Genomic DNA, 23,075 nt, shown 5'->3' with positions numbered 1-23,075 from the left:
CCATTCCTCATTTCTGTCTTGCCAGAATTGTACCTTTATACCTCTATCAATCTATGAGGAGGTAAAAATTGATGATTTTTAGTTTTCTTTATCCTCAAAAAGCGGAAGATGAAGGTTATAATTACCCAGTTCACTTTCTTTCATAGATATTAATGAAGATAGCCCATACTATGATTCAGTTACAGAAAACCCTCAAATCTTAGTGGAATAAAAAAGCAAAAGTTTATTTCTTGCTCATGTCACATTCTGATGCAGGTTGGGTGGCATTCTCTATCTCGTAGCGATGGTGCCTAGACTAGTGGCCTCTAAGACTAGTGGCCTCTAAGGTCAGCACATCAGAGTAAGGATGAGATGAAAGAGGCAAACTAACTTTTAACTGCTTTTTCCTCTCACATTTCATTGGCAAGAATGAGTCACATGGGTCTGACCGAGGGACCCTGGGAAATAACAAGTATGGATATTTGTTGAGTGCTGTCTCTGCTATCGTCCAAGAACTCTGACCATAGGTCAATGCCAAGATAGTGGGTAAAGGTCCAGCCTGGATTAAGTGGATTTCTTACATGGAACCCCAGGAATGGGGCCAAGATTCCTCCTTCTCAGCATGAGTCCTTGTCTCTCAATCCCCCCTACTTGGCTCAACTTTTTCTTTTTCTCATAGCACTTACCACCATCTGATGTACTCTATAGCTTGCTTATTTTCTAAGTTTATTATTTATTGTCCATCTCTACTGCTGCTGTGTAAGCTGCACAGTGATCTTTGTTTTGCAATTGAGATATACCTAGTTCTCAGAACAGTGCCTAGCACATAGTAGGTGCTCAATAAGTACTTGCTGAATGCATGAATATATGGTCCCAAGTGTCAGAGAGTAGGGGACAGGATCACCATCAGGTCCCAGAAAGGCATAGGAGAGCAAAGGAAGGGCCTAAGGTAAAGTGATTGAGAATAGCCTATGAAATGATGGGGTGAGGAGAAGGCTTCCTGATGGGGCCTTGTAGGACAAAGCTAGAAAGAGCGGGTGGCTGGGAGAGGGATCATCTGGTGTGGTGGTTTTATAATGCCTTTACTTCAAAATCCTTTCTCCAAACATAATTTAATGCAAGAAACCTAATTTAAAGCAATACAAGTGGTGTTACTCAGGCTGAAGCAAAAACCACTTTCTCATCTGAAATAATTTCTTTTTTTACAGATGGGATATCCTGAAAGGTTAAAGCAGTTATTTATATATAAATAGAGTCCCTTTTAGTACTTCATAAAATTTGTTTTTTAAGTGGAGTAATAATTATTTATTAGATGTGGCCTGAATTTGCTTCACACAGCATAGGTAACTCACCAAATCTCTAATGTATCATTGTTTTCAAATAAAGGCAACACACACGTTTCTTTTCTGTAACTGTGGTTATTTTTCAGAGAATATATAATGCCAAATGCATGAGGCTGATACACTTCAGGGTTAAGAACCAGGTTTCCGTTAAATATGCTGTTTCATTCTTTTTTTTTTTTATTTATTAGTTTCAGGTGTACAAGACAAGGTAATACTTAGACGTTCATCATTGCTGTTTCATTCTTAAATCTTGGGTAGAATTTCAATCTACCTTAAAATTCAAGACAATATGATGTTTTATAGGTTTAGCCTAGTAGAATGTGATTTTATTTTGTTTCCAAAGAAGTATCTGAAGAATGAATAGAGGCATTAAGGGGAAATAAATTAGATATAATATACAAATTGGATTTCCCTGTTAGTAGCCAAATTTAAAGACCTGAGTGTGACACAAGATGTGGTATGAAAAGTTTTTGAAAGAGTTGGGCACTTAACAAACCCCAAATCCTTCCCACAATTACTATTGCTCTCCTATAGCCTTCAACTTACCGCCCCCCTTTTTTCTTTCCAAGCCCTAGTTTACATGTTTTAATTTTGATCTCTCCCTGCCTCTCTGACACACACGTTCACATACTGTACACTATGCACACACATTTCTTTAACTACCCCATTTTACCAGTTCTTTTTTCCTTTCTCCTTTTTTGCATTTTTACTATTCTCCTTTTCATTTTCCTCTTTCACTCTTATTTTCTCTACCTGCATTGTCTCTTTTTCTGTTTATCTTTTCTGTTTGTCATCGCTCCATATTAGTTTATTAAGTCTGTTTATTAAGCACATCCTAAGCACAAGATGCAACATGAAGTATGTAGAATTATAAAATATCTCCACATGTATTTTCAAGTTTCTTTTGGTCCTTTTACTCTCCCATCCATTTCCTCGCTCCTCTTTTTTGTCTCCTCTACTCACCATTGCCATAATAGATTATCAATAGATTTCAGGCTTTCCTTTGGTGACTAGAAAAAGACTTCCTGAGTTGTGGGAATCAAAACCAGGTACTGCATTCTTTTGTTTAAATTAAAAATATGATATCAGCACTGTGTACATTTGGAAATGGCCTGCCCAGCTATGGCAAGTTCATGTAGATGAGACAGACATGTGAGGCGTGCCTGTCTGGGCTAAGTATATCGTTAGCTTGTGACTTCTGGGCAAATCTGAGTATGGCATTATTTTTGTTTCTAATTACTGTGTGGTTTTTCTCCTGAGACTTGCCAAAATGCTTTCTCTGGCACCAAATTACAGTATTCTGTTCTTGTATCATAAGTGCATATCTTCCAAGTGTCTGAAGACTTGAGTGTCCCACTCTGATCCACAGAGAAATTCCCACTGAAAACTCCAAATTGGGGACACCAGGGTCAAAACTGAGATGGGAAGGGCCTCAGGATAGCTCTCATAAGTGTCCCTGCTTCCCCAATTTTACTTCTAAACCAAAGGACAGTATCTTGCTGGTGACCTCCATTGGCGTGGCATGATCTTTCATTCATTCTTTTCTTTCATTCATTTACTCCGCCACCTGTTGGTTCACTTAGTAAATGCATCATTTTGAAAAGATTTTTATTAAAATATAGCTAATATACAGTATTATGTTAGTTTGGGGTGTACACCATAGTTATTCAAATTTATATACCTAAGAAGTGATCACCCTGATAAGTCCAGCAACCATCTGACACTGTACAATGCTATCACAATATTATTGACTATATTCTCTATGCTGTACAGTATATCCCCATGATTTATTTATTTTATACTTGGAAATTGGAAGCTTTTATTCCCCTTCACTTTACTCCCCTTTTAAAAAAATTTTCAATTACAGTTGACATTCAGTATTATTTTATATTAGTTTCAGGTGTACGACATAGTGGTTAGACATTTATATAAATTACAAAGTGTTCCCCCTGGCTAGTCTAGTACCCACCTGGCACTAGGCAAAGTTATTACGATATTATCGACTATGTTCCCTGTGTTTTACTTTACATCCCTGTGACTTTTTTGTAACTACCAATTTGTACTTAATTGCTTCACTTTTTTCACCCTGCCCCCCGACCCCCCCTACCATCTAGCAACCATCTGTTTGGTCTCTGTATCTATGAGTTTGTTTCTGTTTTGTTTGTTCATTATTTTGTCCTTTAGAGTCCACTTGTAAGTGAAATCATGTGACATTTGTTTTTCTCTGTCTGACTTATTTCACTTAGCATAATACCCTTTACATCCATCCCTATTGTCGGAAATGGTAAGAATGCATTCTTTTTTTATGGTAGAGTAATATTCCATTGTATATACATACCACATTTTCTTTATCCAATCATCTATTGATGGGCACTTGGATTGCTTCCATATCTTGGCTATTGCAAATTGTGCTATAGTAGTTTGATATAGTTTGCCATAGGGATGCATATATCTTTGAATTAGTGTTTTGGATCTTTTCAAATAAATGCCCAGAAGTGGATTTCCGGGTCATAAGGTAGTTCTGTTTTTAATTTTTTGAGACCCTTCATATTGTTTTCCATAGTGGCTGTAACAGTTTGCAATCTCACCAACAGTTTATGAGTATTCCCTTTTTTCCACATCCTCACTAACTTTTGTTGTTTGTTAGTTTATTGTTGATGGCCTTTCTGACAGGTGTGAGGTGATATCTTCTTGTGGTTTTGATTTGCATTTCTCTGATAATTTGTGACATTGAGCATCTTTTCATGTCTATTGGCCATCTCTATTTCCTGTTTGGAGAAATGTCTATTCAGGTTCTCTGCCCAGTTTTTAATTGGATTGTTATGTTTTTGGTGTTAAGTTGCATGAGTTCTTTATAAATTTTGGATATTAACCCCATATTGGATATACCAATAAGTTGTCTTTCCATTTTGTTGATAGTTTCCTTTGCTGTGCAAAAATGTTTTTCTATGTAGTCCCATTGATGTTTGATGTAGTCCCATTTTTTAATTTTTTCTTTTGTTTCCCTTGCCGAAGGCAGCATACCAGAAAAAAGTATTAGTAAGAGCAATGTCAGAGAGTTTATTGCATATATTTTCTTCATGGTTTCAGGTCTTACATTTAAGTTTTTAATCTGTTTTGAGTTTATTCTTGTATATGGTATAAGAAGGTGGTCCAGTTTCATTTTTTTACATGTATCTGTCCAGTTTTCCCAATACTATTTATTGAATAGACTGTCTTTACCCTATCATACATTCTTGCCTCCTTTGTCATGTATTAATTGACCACATAGGCAGGGGTTTATTTCTAGACTCTCTATTCTGCTTCATTGATTTATGTGTCTGTTTTTTATGCTAGTACCATGCTATTTTGATTACTATAGCCTTGTAGTATAGTTTGATATCAGGTAGTGTGATACCCCCAACTTTGTTCCTCTTTCTCAGGATTGCTGTGGCTATTCAGGGTCTTTTATGGTCCCATATAAATTTTAGGATTATTTGTTCTAGTTCTGTAAAAAACGCCTTGGTAAATATATCTTTAACGCAATACCAAGGGATTTACTAAGGCTCGGAATACAGTAGTTAATAGTCAGATGCAGGCCTTGTTTTCATAGAGCTTATAGTCCAGGGGAGAATGCACACTTGAAAACGTGCTCATCCCCAAAGAAACATTTTATTAAGTAAACATCCTAAAGCTCTCAGGCACTAAATGTGGTATTGGCGTATGAACATTTTTTAGTATGTACCAGGCACCATGCTAAGTGATTGTATACAGTTTTATTAATCCTTACAGTCCTGGGAGGAAGAAATTATTATTACCTCCAATTTATGGGCAAGGAATCTGAGATCCAGCTAAATTGAGTAACTTTCACAGAGTCAGATGGTTACTAAGTGGAGAAGCCAGAATACGAACCCAGGACTGCTAGCAAAGCCTATTTTACAAAGGGGCTGAGAGACTTTAAACTACAAGCAGAAAGGTAGCATTGGAGAGTTGAAGGGATTAATAGGAAAGCTTAGTCCCTAATCAGGCTAGGAAATTATAAGGTAGTGTAAGAAATTATAAGAATACTGTAAACCTAAAGGTACAAAATTAATTACTACAGATCATGTCCATCCAGAACTCAGATGGCATTGTCATATTTTTTAAAAATAGCAGTGTTCTCAGTGATCTTGAATGTAAGGATCTCTGACAAGCGTTTATAGAAGAGCTGACCAAACATAGAGACCAGTACTCACAAGACAGAGTTGAGTTGTGGTAGGTAAGTCCATTTATTTGAAAAGTTCTCATGTAAATATTTTTGTACATTTCAAACATTAGAAAAAAATTGATATGTAGTTTGTTGAACTTTATAAGAAAACTCATAACTTGATCTAATATTATAACAAGTGTAAAAATACAGTGGGCATTGATTTTTCATGCTAATATCTTACAGGAATTGATAAGCTTTTTCAAATAAGTAACGGGAAATTCTTGTCAATTATACTTTTGTAAACTGGACATTTTTATGCCTTGGGGAAAGCCCCGGATGTGAATTGTCCAAATGTGTTTAAGAATCTTTTGCATATTGTTCCTGAGTGGACTGAGATCTGTTTTTTGCAACTTATGACAAGTTTACATATTTTGTATGACTGTTAATACTGAGTTCTGAACTGGGGAAAGGTTGACTCTTTATTTCAGGAATCCTGTGTATTTTGTGGTCCTTTCTAAAGAATAGCATGTGTGTAATTAAAACACAGAAAAACAGGCATCTCTTTTTGGTTAAAAACAAAACAAAACAAAAAGGGTTGGTTAGGATCCTGTGACTTTGTTTTTTTTTTTTTTTTTTTTTTTTACCTACCAGAGAGGTTTCCCATTCACCTGGACAGAAGCACAGCCCAACAGCATAGCTAATGTGATTGCCTGAGACCCAGATTCCATGTAAAAACAGGAAGAATAACTTCCCTGTTTACTGCTGTTATTGATGTGATCATGATGGTGGTGATGATGGGTGGCTGAGGCTTAACGGTTGAAGAATAAAGAGGCTTTAGAAAACAAGGAGGTGACACTCTTCTTTCTAAGAAAAAAACCACATATTTATCACAATTATCAGGGCAACAGTAGTGGGCAATATCCTAAACTCTAAGAAGCTCTTGGCTGGAGAAACTCTTGAACAGCAATAATGATGTCTTGTTTAATAGATAATTTCTCTTCTGGAAAAGTTACAATGTGGGTAATCAAAAAATATTGCTAATAATAATATATTTAGAGAAATGAAGCCAACTTCTCTGGAAAATCATGGAGTACTGGGTACTGAGCTCCATTTTCATGATAAGCTACAGATTTCCACTTTGAGGCAAAGGTTATTAGTTTGCTCATTAATGAACAATCTACCTGACTAAATTTAGAGAACTGAGGAAGGTCCAGAATGAAATCTTGTGGATTTTGTTTAGCATGGGTCTAGGGCATTTCTATGTGATGGTGAACTGGATGAATTACTATCTGCTTTCATGTGTGTTCTCTTCAGAAGGCAAACAAATGTGACTGGCTAGTTTGATTACATTTATATAATATATATACTTCATTATTGACATGGTATTTCCCCGTTGTTTTATTGCCCGTTGAAAATGACTTTGTGCTCCAAGCCTCTTTTTAGTGAATAACTATGTGAGAAACAATGCCATTTTTTTCTAAACAGTTTTCTGATCCATTGTCAGACTGTTTATTGCCTGTTACTTTTCTCTGATACAATTAGCAAAAAGAAGAAAGGTTTTGAAGTTTTTCCCTAGTCCTTATTATGCTTATGTCTGGGATATATTTCTGGTTGTTTTTAATGTGCTTTAAGATTCCTACATTTCAGTGTTCTCAGGTCTATTTGTAACCCTTTAGAGTTAGATTAACCTAAGTTCTTCATTGTGGCTGGGCTATTAGGTTTTCTAATCCCCATTTATCATTATTACCATGGAAATATGCCTATTAATATTACCATGAAATATTCTTTCATTCATTTTAGATCTATTCTAATACCCATCTCATCTCCCAACCTCTCTTTTGAAATCATCTGAAATTTTTTTCCATCCATCTCTCCAACAAATATTTCTTGAGATCCTACTATGTCGGCAGTCTGATAGGTTATGGGGATACAGAAGTGAATACAGTGCTCGCTTCTAAGGAACCTGTTCACCCCTTTCGGTAAGGGACAGAAAAGAAATTGGAAAGCTTGTGTCTTATACCAACAGGTCTAAGAAACGGGAAGCTTGGCATTTCTGAAGATAAAATATGTAGTTTGGCTTGGTTCTCACCATTTTGTTTTGACTGGGCCCTGTATTTAGTACTTAAATCACTGGGACCACACTCTTTGAGAAAGGCTGAGTTGGGGCTTGGCCTCCAAGAACCTGGGCAGAACCCCTTGGCCTTACTGCCTGTGCCTGTCTAGAAGCACACCCTTGGTGTTTGGCCAGAAGTGGATGAGCCTTGGGGCCAGGGAGGAGCAAGCCAACATGTCCAAGGCTGCATTTGCCTCCATGCCTGTCTTTGCTTGCGACAACAAAAAATGATCAAATGAGCCTGTTTTTTATATTCCTATTGGCAGAGACTGTGTATCATGTTGTTTTTGCCCAAAGCACTTTTTTTTTTTTTTTTTTTTTTTCCGGTGGCCAAGTTTGAAGTCTGAGAAATTGAGTCTTGGGTCAAGAAACTGGAATAAGTTTTAAGGGTTGCTGTCAACCCGTTATTTTATGTAGATTTTTCTGGTGACACCAATTCAAGGTTCGACAAAATCTAGGAATGAAAATTATTGGTCAAGAAAAAAAAGACATTGAATTCTTAGAATTTAGAAAAAGGTCTCTTCTTTCACAATGTAATTGTCCAAACAACTTGGGCCAGTTGAAATCAGTTTTAATTTACTTTTTAACATCAGTGATAGACCATAAGGGGAGCAACCAGAATTTGGCCACTTTCCTTCATATAAAAGGTGACTTTGTATAGGTTATTTAGCCTCATCCAAATTCTCCTGCCAGCACTCTCTTGTTTAGCAGTGGATGTCTGGGAAGACGCCAGTGAGTGCCTGAGTGGGGGGGCATTTAGGCAGCACTTTTGTTATACTGAGGAAAGGGAGATGGAATTTGGAAAAGCAGTCCTGAGGCCACAAGTCACTCATTTCTTTCAGGGTTTTGTTTATTTTTGTTTTTTTCATGCAAGGTCTATTAATCTTATTAATCTTCTGGTCAGAAGTGATCAGGCCAGTTGAAAACTGGCTGCTGTCTCTTATCTCTAAGAGTGTTAAAAGGAAAAGATATCCTAGGAAGGAAAGGGAGCCTATGTAACAATGTTCTAAGTTCAGAAGATGCTTGGTGAGTGGTGTAACTCCGTAATACAGAGGTTCCCCCGGCTGGGCTGGTCTCCTTTCCCTTCAATCAGTACTGAAGACATGCCTCCCTTTTTAATTTTCCAAATGCCATTTATTATGTTCCAACCTACCATTTTTGGCTTCTGATTAAATAAATGTATTTTTATTGTTTTTGAGAAAGAGAATTTTATAGATACTAATTACCCCCTGACTCTGGTTTGAATCCTGTTTGGATCTCCTACAACCTTCTTTTTTATTTCTTCCCTCTCTCTTTTCCTTTCCTGCTTCCTCTGTCTTTCAAGTCTTTGTATTCATTACTTATAAAAATTTAAACCCCCAACTGTTTGCAGTGCAAATATATTTTAATCTAATAATTATATTTTGTGACAGGGTCCATGAAAGATTATTTCTGGTTTCTTCTTCTATCAAAAGAAACCCCACCCTGAAAGTGTATATTCTTATTGAAATAATGGAACGAATTGATTCATTGATTTGGAATGGGCTTGGAATTAAAAAAAAACAACAAAAAACTAAAAACATCTTCTGGCCAGGTTGGGGCAAGTTATATGGTGCCTTTGAGAGTCCCCAGAACTCTGAATCTAATCAAGATAAGAAGCATAGAACAGCTGAAAGGAATCACACGCATTCTCAGGCACATATAGCAAACAAGGCCCAGGTGTCTTGGGGGTGGAATATAGTAGAACCCTCGAAATTCTGATTATGAGCCTAGAAAGACCTGATTAACTTTGGTTATGAAACTGGAAGTATGCCATCTTAACCTGTGGGAAAGTTCACAGTGAGTATAAAGATATGGAATAAGAAAAACTTTTAGGACAGCCCTGCTTTATCCTTTCAAAGTCATTGTTGCAATCCGAAGTAGAGATAAGTGATTTTTATTTTTTTAAGGAAAAAAATATCTCATGGCTCTCTAGCTTTCTATTCTTATTTGGACAAGGTGAAAGTTACGTTCAAAACATTCCATGGATTTTCATTTTTGTACCCCCCTAGCTTATTTTTCTTAGCACAATCTTGTATGTATGTAACACTGTGCAGTCTAAAAGAAAAGGTAAACTATACTGTATAGGAGAAGTAAAGTGGTAACCAAGTACTGTGGGCTTCTAAAGAGAGTTCAAGGTGAGTCGTAAAGAGGCTTTTTTAAAAAAATGTTTTTTGTTTTACAGGGATTGCTGTATGTGAGGCACCTAACAACAAATTAGATAAATTCACAGGAGTCCTCTCTTGGAATGACAGCAAGCACTCCCTCAGCAATGAGAAGATAATCCTGAGGGGATGCATCCTGAGAAATACCAGCTGGTGTTTCGGAATGGTTATTTTTGCAGGTACAGCCAAAAGCCCAGGGTTGGTTCTGACGATCCCTTTCTGAGCTATGCATGGTCCCGGTTGGAGGCTCTCCAGATTAGAGGAGCACAGTGCTTTTATTCTCCCCGAGGTGTCCCCCCCGAATTGACTGCAGAGTGCAGGGCACCAGGGGAAGACACCAACGCTCTGGAAATAGTCTGTGTGGTCACACTGTGTGAGGAATCACTGACATCATGAACTTATTCCTAAAGATGCTTGGAACTTAATTATTCAGGGGCACTAGATACCTACTGTTTGATTTCTCTTTCTTTAACACCATCTCAATCATCCTCCCATCATTATATGCATTAATCAAATTGCTTTAAAGTGTGGAAATAGTATGAAGGAAAGCTGCCTGCTCTGCTATTACTTTTGTACTTTTCAAAGGTCAAGTAATCCTTTTGGAAAAGCTTTCTTAGAGATCCTGCAATCATTTCTGTTTATACTCCAGAGCTGCTTCTACTATTTGTCAATAGGACAGCGGGTCTTGGAAAGACTGTGTGATGGAGGTGAGGGTGGAAGTCAGGGGAGGGCCGGAGGTACCTCTTACTCTTCCAGCTGGCCACTTTCCCATGCTCTACTTTATCGCTACAGGCCCAAGGTGGCACTCTCCTGCTCAGGAAACTTCCAGTAGCACCACTCCATAAAGCCACTCAAATTGTACTCACGGCTTCAATTGCCAGCCCTTGATTTTTAAAAATCCTGTTTATTGTGACACCAAATTAAGATGTGTTTTGGGCCTGTTGACTATATGTGCAATCAAAACTGGAATGTTTTTCCTAACTGACTTTCCTCAACAACAACAGAATGTTCATTAAAGACTTAAAAGGATTCCAAACCTAGAAACATCTTCCCAATTCTTCCTAAATACTCTCAGCTGTGGGTGTTAGCAAAGCTTTTGCTGCTTGGGGCATTGCCATTGAAAGGACTTTGGAAATCCCTAGAAATGAGGCAGTGCATGTGCTTTTATATGGGAATGAATCTGGTTTCATAATTGTCTCATCAGATGCTTTCATTCTTTTGTCAGAGAATTAAGCCTATGATCATATATTTTTTATCTGCATCATTCTTGCACTGAGAAAAAGAGAGCTAAGCCTATACATGAACCTCCATTTACCTTCTTACCTAATCATGGGGAGACTTCTTGAAGGTTCTCTGATGGGAAGGATCCTCCTTGTTTGCTCCATATCATTCCAGATATGAGAGTGCTTCATTTTATGAATGGGCTGCGGCCCAAAATTTTGTTTGCATTTGTGTGATAGTGTTTGGAAAGACTAACCAGGACTATGGTTCAGCTACAGCACGTTAAGCTAGGACAGCTGCTGTGAGCCACTCAGGGGCCAAGTTTTGCTTCATAAGGTTGGCTCTGTGGGAAAATGCTCCTACACAGAGGGAAGTGGGGTGGTAAGTTGAACAGGTCTCCCTTTAAGGCAGTATAACAGAAAGTTCACAGAATTTGGATTAGACAGATCTGGCTTCAGATTTGTTTAGTAGCAGCGGGATGTAAAAGCCTCAGTTTCCTAAACTTCCTACGCTTTTAGTTTTCTCTGCTGTAAATGGGGATCATAAAAAGTACATCAGACAGTCATTGTAAAAGCTCACTGAGGCAATGCGTATGGAAGAGGATACCTTGACAAATGTTATTTGCCTTCCTTCCTTGCTTCTCCTTTCTTTCAGCATTGCCTGCTCCGTTGGCTGAGAGTTGGGAAAATGTACTGCTCTTTGGATCTTGGCAAGTGGAAGTGGGAGAACACCCTCTTCTGTGATGTGGCCTGGATGATCCCTGGCAGGAACCCTTCCCAAGGCTGATAGTTGTAAAGCAGAGAATGCCTGCATTGACTTTTGTCTGGGCACAAATGTTAATAGAAACCTTAACTAGAATGATAGCAGGCAGAGGAATGGTTGGTTTTGTCCATGTCAAAGTTGGAGAGATGAATGTCTCAGAGCCCCTAAGTCTTGGGGGACTGGTTCCAGGGGAACACCTAGATCTTATGAAAGGTACCCAACATGAATTATTAACTATTCTTTCTGTGTTGTTGTGTTAATGATACCTACCACTGAGGACTGACATCATGAACTTATTCCTAAAGGATCTACTTGAGACAGACTTGACTTTACAAATCTATAATTTATGAGATTCTCGTACATTAATGGCTAGGCCATGCCTCCCTGGTAATGACTTTGCTTTTATGCTCAAGAAAAGAGAAAGGTTTGTTTCTGAGGGTAGGAGTCATTCATTTAAGGAGTCCATAGGAGTCAGCCCTGGTACACAGTAGGTTTTTGTGCTGGGTGTCTTCCATTTGCCCCTCCAGATCTACTGTCACCCTTTCCCACTCTTTTCTCTGCCCTGGGAGGCTGATTTGTATGATTACTAATAGATTTCCTTGGACTTTGGCTTTTATGGGCTCTGTCATTAGGGATCCCTGGGAAGAAACCAAAGGGAGAAAGAACATTGAGATCAAGGTATTTATTCTTCCAGACAGCCTCTTTGTGTAGTCATTGCAAGCTAACTGAGTCCCTCAACATAGAGTCATCTTCCTCTAAAGTCTGCAGACTCTACATACCTCCCGCTCCTGTAGAGTCTAGTAACCACTCTCTCTTCTCATTCCTCCCTTATGGCTTAGATAGAAACATCTTGATTACTACTAAGTCCTTGGTATTGCCTTAACCTTTTGCCTCCCCTATATCTCCAGGCATACTTTTATAGAGTCCTTTTATAAATAAACCTTCCTCTAATTATCGTTGCTCAATGTGTCATGTATTTCCCATTTAGACTCTGAATGAGTCACAGTCTTAAACACACCTTGATTGAATGGGTTAGTGACTTAATGAGTTAATGAACTATTTCATATAGTTTTTAAAATAGTGGTTAGAGCTTTAGAGTTAGCTATCTCTGGGTTCCAATTTTGGCTCTGATACCTATTAGACTAAATATTTCAGGCAAACTATTTAAATTCTTTAAGTCTCAGTTTCATTATTAGTGAACAAAGGATAATAGTACCTAATTTGTTGGCTTGTTTTAAGCATTAGCTGTGATATTAGACGAAAAACACATATGATCATTACCTAAAACATAGCAGATACTTAATAAATTAATTCATTAAACAAGTATTTATTGACTGACTACGACATGTTAGGCACTATGCTAATTACTCATGTGTGATTAAGATGGCAAACAAAACAAATGCACTGCGTTTCCCCGAAAATAAGACCTACCCTGAAAATAAGCCCCAGTTAAGATCATCAGCCAGACGGACGCATTTAGTACGTTATGGCGATGTTCCAGAAGAAGATGACAGGACTGTGTTTGAATAAATGTAGATTGTTGTACATGAAAAAATAAGACATCGCCTGAACATATGCCCTAATGTGTCTTTTGGAGCAAAAGTAATATAAGACCGGGTCTTATGTTTGGGGAAACACGATAGTCCCTTCACTCATGTAGTTTTCAGTTTGGTAAGTGACAGAGATATTACACTCCAATAATTGTAGTCATGAATATATAATCTCAGGCTAACATAAGTGCTCTGAAAAAAAAGAACACGGATTCACAAGAACATAAAATGCAAGAATATGAAGGGAGAGAGCAAGTTAGCTAAAAGGCACATCATGGGCAAAGGGCCTATGGCAGGCAAGAAATGAGGTGAAAGAAACTTCAGCAGACCGGTGTGGAGTATGAAGAGCATGGAGGATAGAAATGGACATGTGCCTGGAGACGTAGATAGGGGCTGGACCATGTCCGACCTTGTGGTCTGTATCAAGAATTTTGGTCTTAATGATTTGGTGGTTACCAGAGGGTAGGGGTGTGGGGGGTGGGTGAGGAGGGTAAAGGGGATCAAATATACGGTGATGGACTCTGGGTGGTGAACACACAGTGGGATTTATAGACGATGTGATACAGAATTGTACACCTGAAATCTATGTACATTTACTAACAATTGTCACCCCAATAAATTTAATTAAAAAAAAAAAGAATTTTGGTCTTTATCCTAAGAGCTTTGGAAGGCCATTGCAAGTTTTCAAACAGATGGTGTGTGTTTATGTGTTAAATTTGAAAGGTTCACTCTTGACTACTACAGTGTTTGTAAAGTTGGTGAATAGCAGATCCTGGAAAGAATGTATGATTTTGGTGGGGAAGGAGGAAAAATATTGATTTGAGTTTGGGATAGAGTGCATATAGGAAGACAAAATTACTAGGCTGTTATTATAGTTCATTTGAGAGATGATGGTACTTTAGATTAGAATGGAAGTCATGGAGATAGACTAGACTTTTAGGTTTCTCAACTGGATGAATGATGGTGCTATTCGCTGAGATAAGGAACACTGGAGCATGGAGAGCATGGAGGACAGAGATAAGCATATGCCTGAAGATCATAAGTTGAGCTGCTGAAGGGCCACTTGGGCGCCTTAGAAAGATTCAGGTGGAGATGTCATATAGGCAATTAAATCTATGAATTTAAATATATGAGTTTTTAGAGCTCAGAAGAACAATCTGAGCTAGAGATATACTTTTGGCCTATAGACGGTAATTGAAGTTGTGGTCTTAGATGAGATTGCCCAGGGAAAGTGGATTGAGAAAGAAGAGAAGATGGCCTATGACTGAGTCTTAATGAATCCCAGTATTTCAGGGCTGGGCAAAGAGGGGTGGGCATCGTGGGAGACAAAAGAGCTATCAAACAGGCAGGAAGAAAAGCAGGAGAACATTGTAACACAAGGTAAATTAAGAGTGTGTTTCAAAAGGATGGAATAGTCAACAGTGTCAAAGACTGATGAGAGGTCAAAGAAGGCATGGAGGATTGATGATAATACTATATCTATTTGGGTGGAGTGACTCGCCCAGAAACTGTATTGAATAATGAGAAGGAGATGAGGAAACAAGGACTGTTGAATATAGGAAATTCTTTCAAGAGATGTGGCTATGAGAGGAAGAAGAGATGTGTGTAGCAACATCTGGGGATATATTTAAATAAATACTTAAAAACCCATTACGTGGATTCTTAGCTAGTCTCTGTGTGTATATATGCCTAAGAAATGCAAATTTTTAGCACAGAACTGGTCTGTCAATATTTCAGCTTTTAGCAATCAGAAACTTCATTTGCCCTTTGTGATCTTTACTATAAAAGAAATATTTCGCACCCTCAATGTCCATAAGATTTTAATAAATGATTTTGAGACAATGTGGGTGGCCTGCTTTACACAACAGTGGCTGGAAATAGGACACTGGGGTACAATTTCCAAATCAAGACACTGAATTGTTCTAAGACCTAATCTTTACTTTAGTTTGTCTTTAAAGTAAATGAAAGTCTTTAAGGATATGCCCATTCTTTCCTGAGATAAGGAATACTGGAGCATGGAGAGCATGGAGGACAGAGATAAACATATGCCTGAAGATCATAAGTTGGTCTGGAATATATCTTAACAATATATTTTAATATTTTCCTTTGTTAATCATCTAATAATCTACCTCTAAAGAAGTTAATAATATTCTTAGAATTCTTTGAACAACACATTTAGTACATGTATCATGATATAATGTATTTACCTGAAATAAATCTAACACAAGATTTAAGACAATTCTTGCCCTTACATAAGGTAAATATTACATACACAGAGTGTAATACACAATAAAGGCTTAAATTATTTGCTCATGTATTGTTTGGAGTTATTCTGGTTTCTCCAGTGAAAGCACCTCAAATATTTTTTGGAAACAGATTCAGAATTTGATTTCTTATTTTAACTTTCCACTTTTGACCTTTGTGTTCTGAATTATGTTTATTAGTGCATTCTTTTAAACATTTCCAAATTATTGCTCACTTTGTGACTTAATTATTTTTAACTGCTTCAAACTATAAGCATATCCGTACACAGATTTTTTTGAGAAATAACATTTCTTAAATCTTTCACCTACAAATTCTGTCTGGATTTATCCTGTTTAACGGAGACCAACTCTCCTGTATTTTCCAGAGTTGTTAGGCCACCAGTTGAGAATCACATGCAACTTAATAATGGCCCTTGCTTGCTCTTAATAAAACTGGAATTATTTTGAAAAATATACTATTTTCTTTCCAGAAACATATGATATGAGTAGAAATTTCTCCCCTTCCTCCTCCTCTCCGTCAACATCATCTTTATCATCATCATCATCATCATCATCATGATCTAATCATTTGAAAGTTGGTATTAAAAAAAGATTTTTTTTGCAGGTCCTGACACTAAACTAATGCAGAACAGTGGTAAGACAAAGTTTAAAAGGACCAGCATTGAGAGATTGATGAATACTCTAGTACTATGGGTAAGTTACTAAACAAACGTAGGCAATATCATTAGTCATTATAATCACAATATAGTTTTTATATTTTGCTGGGAATTCTTTCAGAAGTCTATGTTCTCCTTGTGTAGTTTATATTTGGGGATCTTATATTTTGGGCCCAGTTATTTGGCCCTCTACTTTCTAGGGTATGATTTCTCAACGTTTGGTAGAGTTTCTTATGAGAGGTAAGTTAGTGCTTATGAAGCCTTCATGGTAAGTTCTGCATAGTCTAAGGATTTGTTTTTGAAAATCAAAACATACCTTTTAAGATAGTTTGGTCTTTCTGTTTTTTGACTCTTGCTCACATCCTCTCTACATAGCTTATGGACAGGGCTGACTTCATGGGTATGTGACCTGTGCTGTTATACAGGACCCTCACTCTGAAAGACCTCACATTTGTTATTGATCTGCTGTCTATGTAGACATTCTTAATAAATTTTGAACAAGGGGTCACACATTTTAATTTTGCATTGGGCTTTGAAAATTATGTCGCTGATTCTGCTTATGAATCCTCTGACACTGAAATCACAATTCTCTTCCAAGTCCGTGGTTATCTCTTTCCTCTGAATTTTTTTTTCTCCTCTGAATTTTTTGAAATGATTTTCTCTACTACCCAGTTACCAAAAACTATCCAGTATTCCTCATCTCGTGCCTTTTTGTCAGTTAATCTTGTGCTATCTCAAGCAGATCTGATGGTTATTCTGATTTTTCTGTAATATTGCATTGCCTCCTTATTGTAGGGAATGGTTGAGGACATTGACTTTGAAATATGAGGACGGTGACTTTGAACCATGTTTTCCCACCTGCCCCATCACAGACTCACAAAAAATTATACAATCTGAGCTCAATATATATTTGCTTAACTGATGTGTAACAGTGGGACTCTGAATAAGGAAAGAAGGAAATGGACTCTTGTTTGGGCACAAAGTATTGTCCAGGCTCTGTGTTTTACTTTCAGTATCATTCTCAGTCCTGTCCTCTTGGGGTTGAGTCCACGGGACCAACGAGATATACCAGAAGGAGTCTGTGTCCCTCTCCTAGAATTCCCAATTTAAATGGCCCTGAGCCCACTTCTAGGGTTTGCATGGGGATTGTATATCTATCCAGGACAGAGTAAAATTAGTGATTGTGAAGGAGGGATTGTCCCAGCTTTTCATACTAGAAAATTGGATGATCCATTGGAGAATTAGAAGCCAAATCTGTCTCTAAATTTGGGCATTTAATGCCAAGTATCATCAATTTTAATGCTCTTAAAGTAATTTGGTTAAATTAATTTGTAGTATCAGCCATTGAAAGAAAGAGGGTACTGCATGATACAGGTACCACATGGTAGAATTTTGGGGACTCACAATTCTAATTTCCTCTAATACATGGTTTACTTTAAATCAACTTTTCCTAAACTTTGTCTTCTTATGTGTCTATTTTGTTCATGAGTGGAAAAAGAAAACAGCCCTAGCTCATCTGAATACTCTTTCTAGAGGAGAAAGGAAATTGGAGAGAAATACATTCCTATTGTCTAGCCCCACTCCTCCCTCAACAGTGACTGGTCTCAACTCCTAGCATAGTGTGACACTTAGCAGAGCGAAGTCCCCTGAACACCCTCTTCAGCTCAGGTCTTACCATGTTCATTGACTTTGTGTCCTTCCTTTTTAAAGCTGGGATTTTGGACTCACAAGAGACTGACCTTGCTGTCTTTCTAGTTGCTATACCTCCAAAATATCTGCTTTGCTAATACTGATATTAATCACAATGTAAGAGCTAATTTTTAGGTTGCTTCCTACTTCTTTTTTCTTATTTCAAAGGGAAAGTATATGCTGTGAAATCTTTTAATTAATCCTTATTTTTCTTGTTGACCTTAAGTAAGTATTGTATAGCTAAATCTATAGCCAAGAGACTTGACTGGTCTGAGACAGTTCTTTATCACTAATCTTTTCTTCCTTTGGCTTTTGTGCCTTGGGTGATCATAGGATACTTTTGAAGGTGGAAGAGGGGAACACTTTTAATATTACATCTGGACAATAGACGTAAACTGGACTGACCAGGGCACATCAGGACATATGATTTTCTTTACTTAAGCCACTTAAACATATGTACTTTTATCATGAATTGAGGATGTCAAGTTATTAGCTTTGTGACTGTGGACAAGTTATATAATCTTTCTGTGATTCTATTTTATTTTGTTTTGTTTTTGACCAGTAAAGTGTGAAAATGATTGTTCCTATCTCAGAGTTAATGGGAGAATTGAGAAAATGTGTGTAAAATATTTAGCTGAGATCCTGACATAATGTTAAATTTCACTCGTATGATTAATGTGATTAATGATAAATACGAAGAGTGTGGTATAACTTGCTTTTCAAATGACAATTTCTTGGAGTTAGAAGTGTAATCAGATTGCATTGATATGACTAGTTTAGGGTTCAAGTTGACCATAACCAGACCTCTCTTCTCGTTTCAGATATTTGGGTTTCTGATATGCTTGGGAATTGTTCTTGCGATAGGAAATTCAATCTGGGAGAATCAAGTTGGGAATCAATTCAGAACTTTCCTTTTCTGGAATGAAGGACAGAAGAACTCTGTGTTCTCAGGATTCTTAACATTCTGGTCATATATTATTATTCTCAATACAGTTGTACCCATTTCATTATACGTGAGGTAAGATGAGAGTTTATACTTTAGTGAGGCCATTTCTTCAAAAGCCTTTGTTTTGCATAACCATTTTTGTTTGTTTTAAATTTACAGCAGTGAGATAGATGTCTTGCTCTGCTTATGATCTGCCACATCTGTTACAAATGAGGCAACTAAGCGCTTTAATCTGTTTAACTTTTACATTTTCAAATGACAATAAATGCATTTTCTTTTCTTCTTGATTCTATTCATTTTCTTAGGAATGTTTTTCTTTGGACTATATGGACTATAATATCATCTCATACAACCTGACCAATTAGAATTCAGTTGATGTTGGGTATGAAATAAAAGAATATCTAGGGAGATCTATGGTGATGGCTCCGCTGTGCCACTAGTCTGGTTCCAGATACCTGGATTCAGATCCCATTCTACACTTAACTAGCACGATAATGTTGGGCAATTTACCTCACCTTTTAGTGCCTCACTTCTCATTTTAAAAATAGAGAAAATAATAGTTCTACTTAATAGGATTGTATGAGGAGTAAACAGACATGTAATACTCTTAGAAAAATGCCTGACACATTGTTAGAGCTTCATGAATATTGTTTTCCTGTTATTATTTTAACTATAAATGAGTACATGAAAGAGTTAAAATATAGTTGGTGGTGCTTGACCATTGTTAAATAGAAGAATGATTCATAACTTTCACTACAACATGATCTCTCTCCCCCCCCCCCCGTGTGTGTGTGTGTGTGCGTGTGTGTGTGTGTGTGTTTGAAAAGGCTTAGAAATTGGCCCTAGAGGCTGTACCTGAGACATTCTTAATCCTAATCATAGCAAGACTGAGTCAGACAGTCCCAGAGACACTGGAGCCAAGATGAGACTTGGTTGTTTGACTTTCCTCATCACCAGTATTTTAACAATACACAAAATCACCAGTTCTAAATCTCCACTAATTTTTACAAGTTTCTTTTTCTCTTTTTCCAAAATTCTAACTATGATGAAGCAAGGGAAGTTTAATGCACAAAATCCACCCTTGTTTTGGATAGTGGTCAGGAAACTGAAATGTCAAGTTGTGGGAAATTGACTTGAAGTAGTGGCATGTGGCCACAACACCACAAATTGCTTCGAGCCTTCTGGAACTGTGGTTAGAGTGGGCTCTATTTAAACTGTATCCTACTGGCTCATCTTTGATTCTGAGGACCTCTCATGCTTGTATCCAATTATAAAGTCTGTAGTAAATCTTGCTCTTTGCCAGAAGAGCTATGGTCAGCTTTTATAGCTTTCCTTTTATGTCCTAAATGAATAATAAATGCTCCTAGTGGCTTACCATTAGTACATGTGCAGTTTCATATGTCCCCATGCAGGAAGTATATTTTGTATACATTCTTTCTTTGAAGTACATTGGTATTTTTCATGTAATGACTTGAAAGATTGGATTTTTTTGGAGACCAAGGCTAGATTCCTAGGTTAGCATTTCCTTTTCTTCTAATGTGCCCCCTGCAGTGGTGGAAAGAAAACCTGTTTAAAATAGTCCAAATCCAGGTTCTAATCGTGGCACTGCCATTGATTGATGTGTGACCATGGAGAAAGTACTTGGCTTCTCTGTGCCTTAGTTTGTCTGTCAAATTTGTGCTGCTCAGTAAAATGAGGGGATTCAAATAATTGGTTTCTGCGTTTCTTTCTGCTCCAAATAAGACCACCTTACCTTTAGATAGCATTTTATATTTGATATAAAGTGCATTTACATACTTCATCTCATTTATGTATCCTAACACTCTTAGGAAGTAGTTATTGAAATTTTTTTCACAAATGAGATGATTTACTCAGAATCGTGGAGTTGGTTAGGGACACAACCAAGATCCAAACACAAGTCTTCTGACACTTGGCACATTATTTTTTTCTCTATGCCCAAGCTGTATATGATGTATTAATCAGTGAAGACATCAGGACTGAAAAAAAAAAAAGGCTGGAATTCTTTATCTGTTGGTAAGGCACAGTATAGATGAGGATAAATGTAAGCTTTTCCCTCACCAACTAAGAATAGTGATTCTGATCTCAACTTGGGGGAAAAAGCATTCTGAGGAATTTCAGGGTGCTCAGTCTTAAAGACTGAGATCTAGGAAGAGAGAAGTTTCAGGCAGTATTTCTGTTTAGAGGGATAAAGGCCTTTTATACTAGCTTCCATTAACCTTTTGAATAGGTACAAAGAATAAATTAGTGCCATATGTCACTTGAGAATAAAAGTGTAGAATTTACGTTGAATGGTTTATAATTCCACGTGAGCAAAGGGCGTTGATTTTGGTAGGCTATATCTCTGCTGTCAACTTGTTTATCTGTAATGCTAAAACATGCTCAGCTACAGTTTTTTAATACATCATAAGAAATGCAGCTGTTGTACTCCCAAGGAATTAGCTTTTGAGTGTTTTTTTCCCCCAAAGCAATAGGAACTCATTTCCATGTTGCTTGTTTGGCTACAGAATGGGGGACATCATAAGCTCTGCTCTTGGAGTGTCCAGGCAGAAAACACTGAGTAGCTCGATTATGCTAACGCTGACCACTTGTCTCTTTTTCTCTGCTATTATAAAACAAAGGGCTGAATGTTCCACTGTGACTCTCTTAAACCTTTTCTTTCACAAACAAAAAAGATACTCTTATTCTCTGCAGACTATTTTAAGGTCTAAGAATTACAATTAATTTGGAATTCTTCCATTGGCTTATACTGCAATGCAGAAAGATCAAATTCTGTCCCTTTCATTATGCTTTGAGTTTTCAGGGAGCTACTTTACTTTCAGATAAATAAAAGCATCAAGTGATTTGTACAGTTACCTGCATAATGGCATTTTTAATGTCAGGTCTGCGTTGGCGTTACAAAATGCCTGAATTCTTGTCTTGGCTATCTGGTTAATTATTTGTGTGATCCAGGGTTAGTCACTTAACTTCTATAGGTCTTAATATCCTTAAGGATGAACTTAGGCAATAGCGGCTCAGGATTCATTCATGCAACACGGACTGACTGCCTAGACAAGGAAGGCACTATGCCTGGTCCGTAGGTGCTAATGCTGTTTGAATAAGAAAAACAAAGCTGAATCAGAACAGCTGCTAAGAAACACACAAGAAGGTGCATGTAGATGGGGTACATACAGAAGATTAAGCCATAACAGGAAAATATGTAAATAAATGCATACAGAGTATGACATTTGTTTATTTTTCTTATTAGTTTCAAGTGTACAATACAATGTACTTGTTAGACATTTACGCCCCTCACAAAGGGATATTTCCTTCCCCCAATCTATTATCCCTCTAACATCGTGTATAGCTGTTACAATTCTATTGACTCTATTCCTTATGCTGTACTCCACATCCCGTGGTTTTGTATATATTAAATTATAGTTGACATTCAGTATTATTCAGTGTCAGCTTCAGGTGTACACTGCAGTGGTCAGGCATCTACACCATCCACACAATGGTCTCCCAATAAGACAAGTGCCCATCTGACACCCTGCAAAATCTTTACAACATTATTGATTATATTCCCCAAACTGTCTTTCATATTCCTGTGGCAATGTTGTGACTGCCAGTTTGTACTTTCTAATCCCCTCATCTTTTCCCTCATCCCCACCCCGGTTCCAACTAGCAACCATCAGTTTTTCCTCTGTATCTCTGAGACTATTTCTGTTTAGTTTGCTCATTTATTCTGTTCTTTAGATTCTGCATATAAGTGAGATCATATGTCTCACTGCATCTGACTTTTGTCTTTCTGCATCTGACTTATTTCGCTTAGCATAATGTTCTGTAGGTCCATCCATATCATTGCAAATAGTAAGATTTCATTCTTATTTATGGCCAAATGACATTTATTTTTATATGTTATGATTCTACAGAGTCATAGCGTGATTTTCAGTTTAAGTGAAAAAAAGTGTTACTATTTAAATGGTTAGAAACTGAACTGGCACCATACCACATTTTGGGAGGGAAATGTAGATAATGTCATGCACGTATAGAATTAGAACCACAGAATTTAATGCCCAGAAAGCAATTGGGTATTATTTTTTTGTCTTGAAGAAGACACATGTTCAGAGTTAATGTAACAGGCAGCTATCAACTTTCTCAGTTTACAATTGAGAAAACCAAAGTTTAATTACCATTAAGATTT

General features: G+C 37.3%; 1 protein-coding gene across 1 annotated transcript in view; it reads left to right on the top strand.

Annotated features, from left to right (window-relative positions):
- ATP8B4 (ATPase phospholipid transporting 8B4 (putative)) overlaps positions 1–23,075 on the top strand; it is a 204,923-nt gene that overhangs the window by 100,665 nt on the left and 81,183 nt on the right. Inside the window, exons 10-12 of the mRNA XM_081049971.1 lie at positions 9,807–9,965; positions 16,188–16,276; positions 18,750–18,946. Of these exons, the coding sequence (XP_080906097.1) occupies positions 9,807–9,965; positions 16,188–16,276; positions 18,750–18,946 (445 nt within the window). The remainder of the gene's footprint in view (positions 1–9,806; positions 9,966–16,187; positions 16,277–18,749; positions 18,947–23,075) is intronic.

The sequence above is a fragment of the Rhinolophus hipposideros genome, assembly GCF_964194185.1.
Source record: "Rhinolophus hipposideros genome assembly, chromosome: 5".
NCBI classification, from domain to species: Eukaryota; Metazoa; Chordata; class Mammalia; order Chiroptera; family Rhinolophidae; genus Rhinolophus; species Rhinolophus hipposideros.
This window is presented reverse-complemented; position numbering and strand designations above follow the sequence as displayed.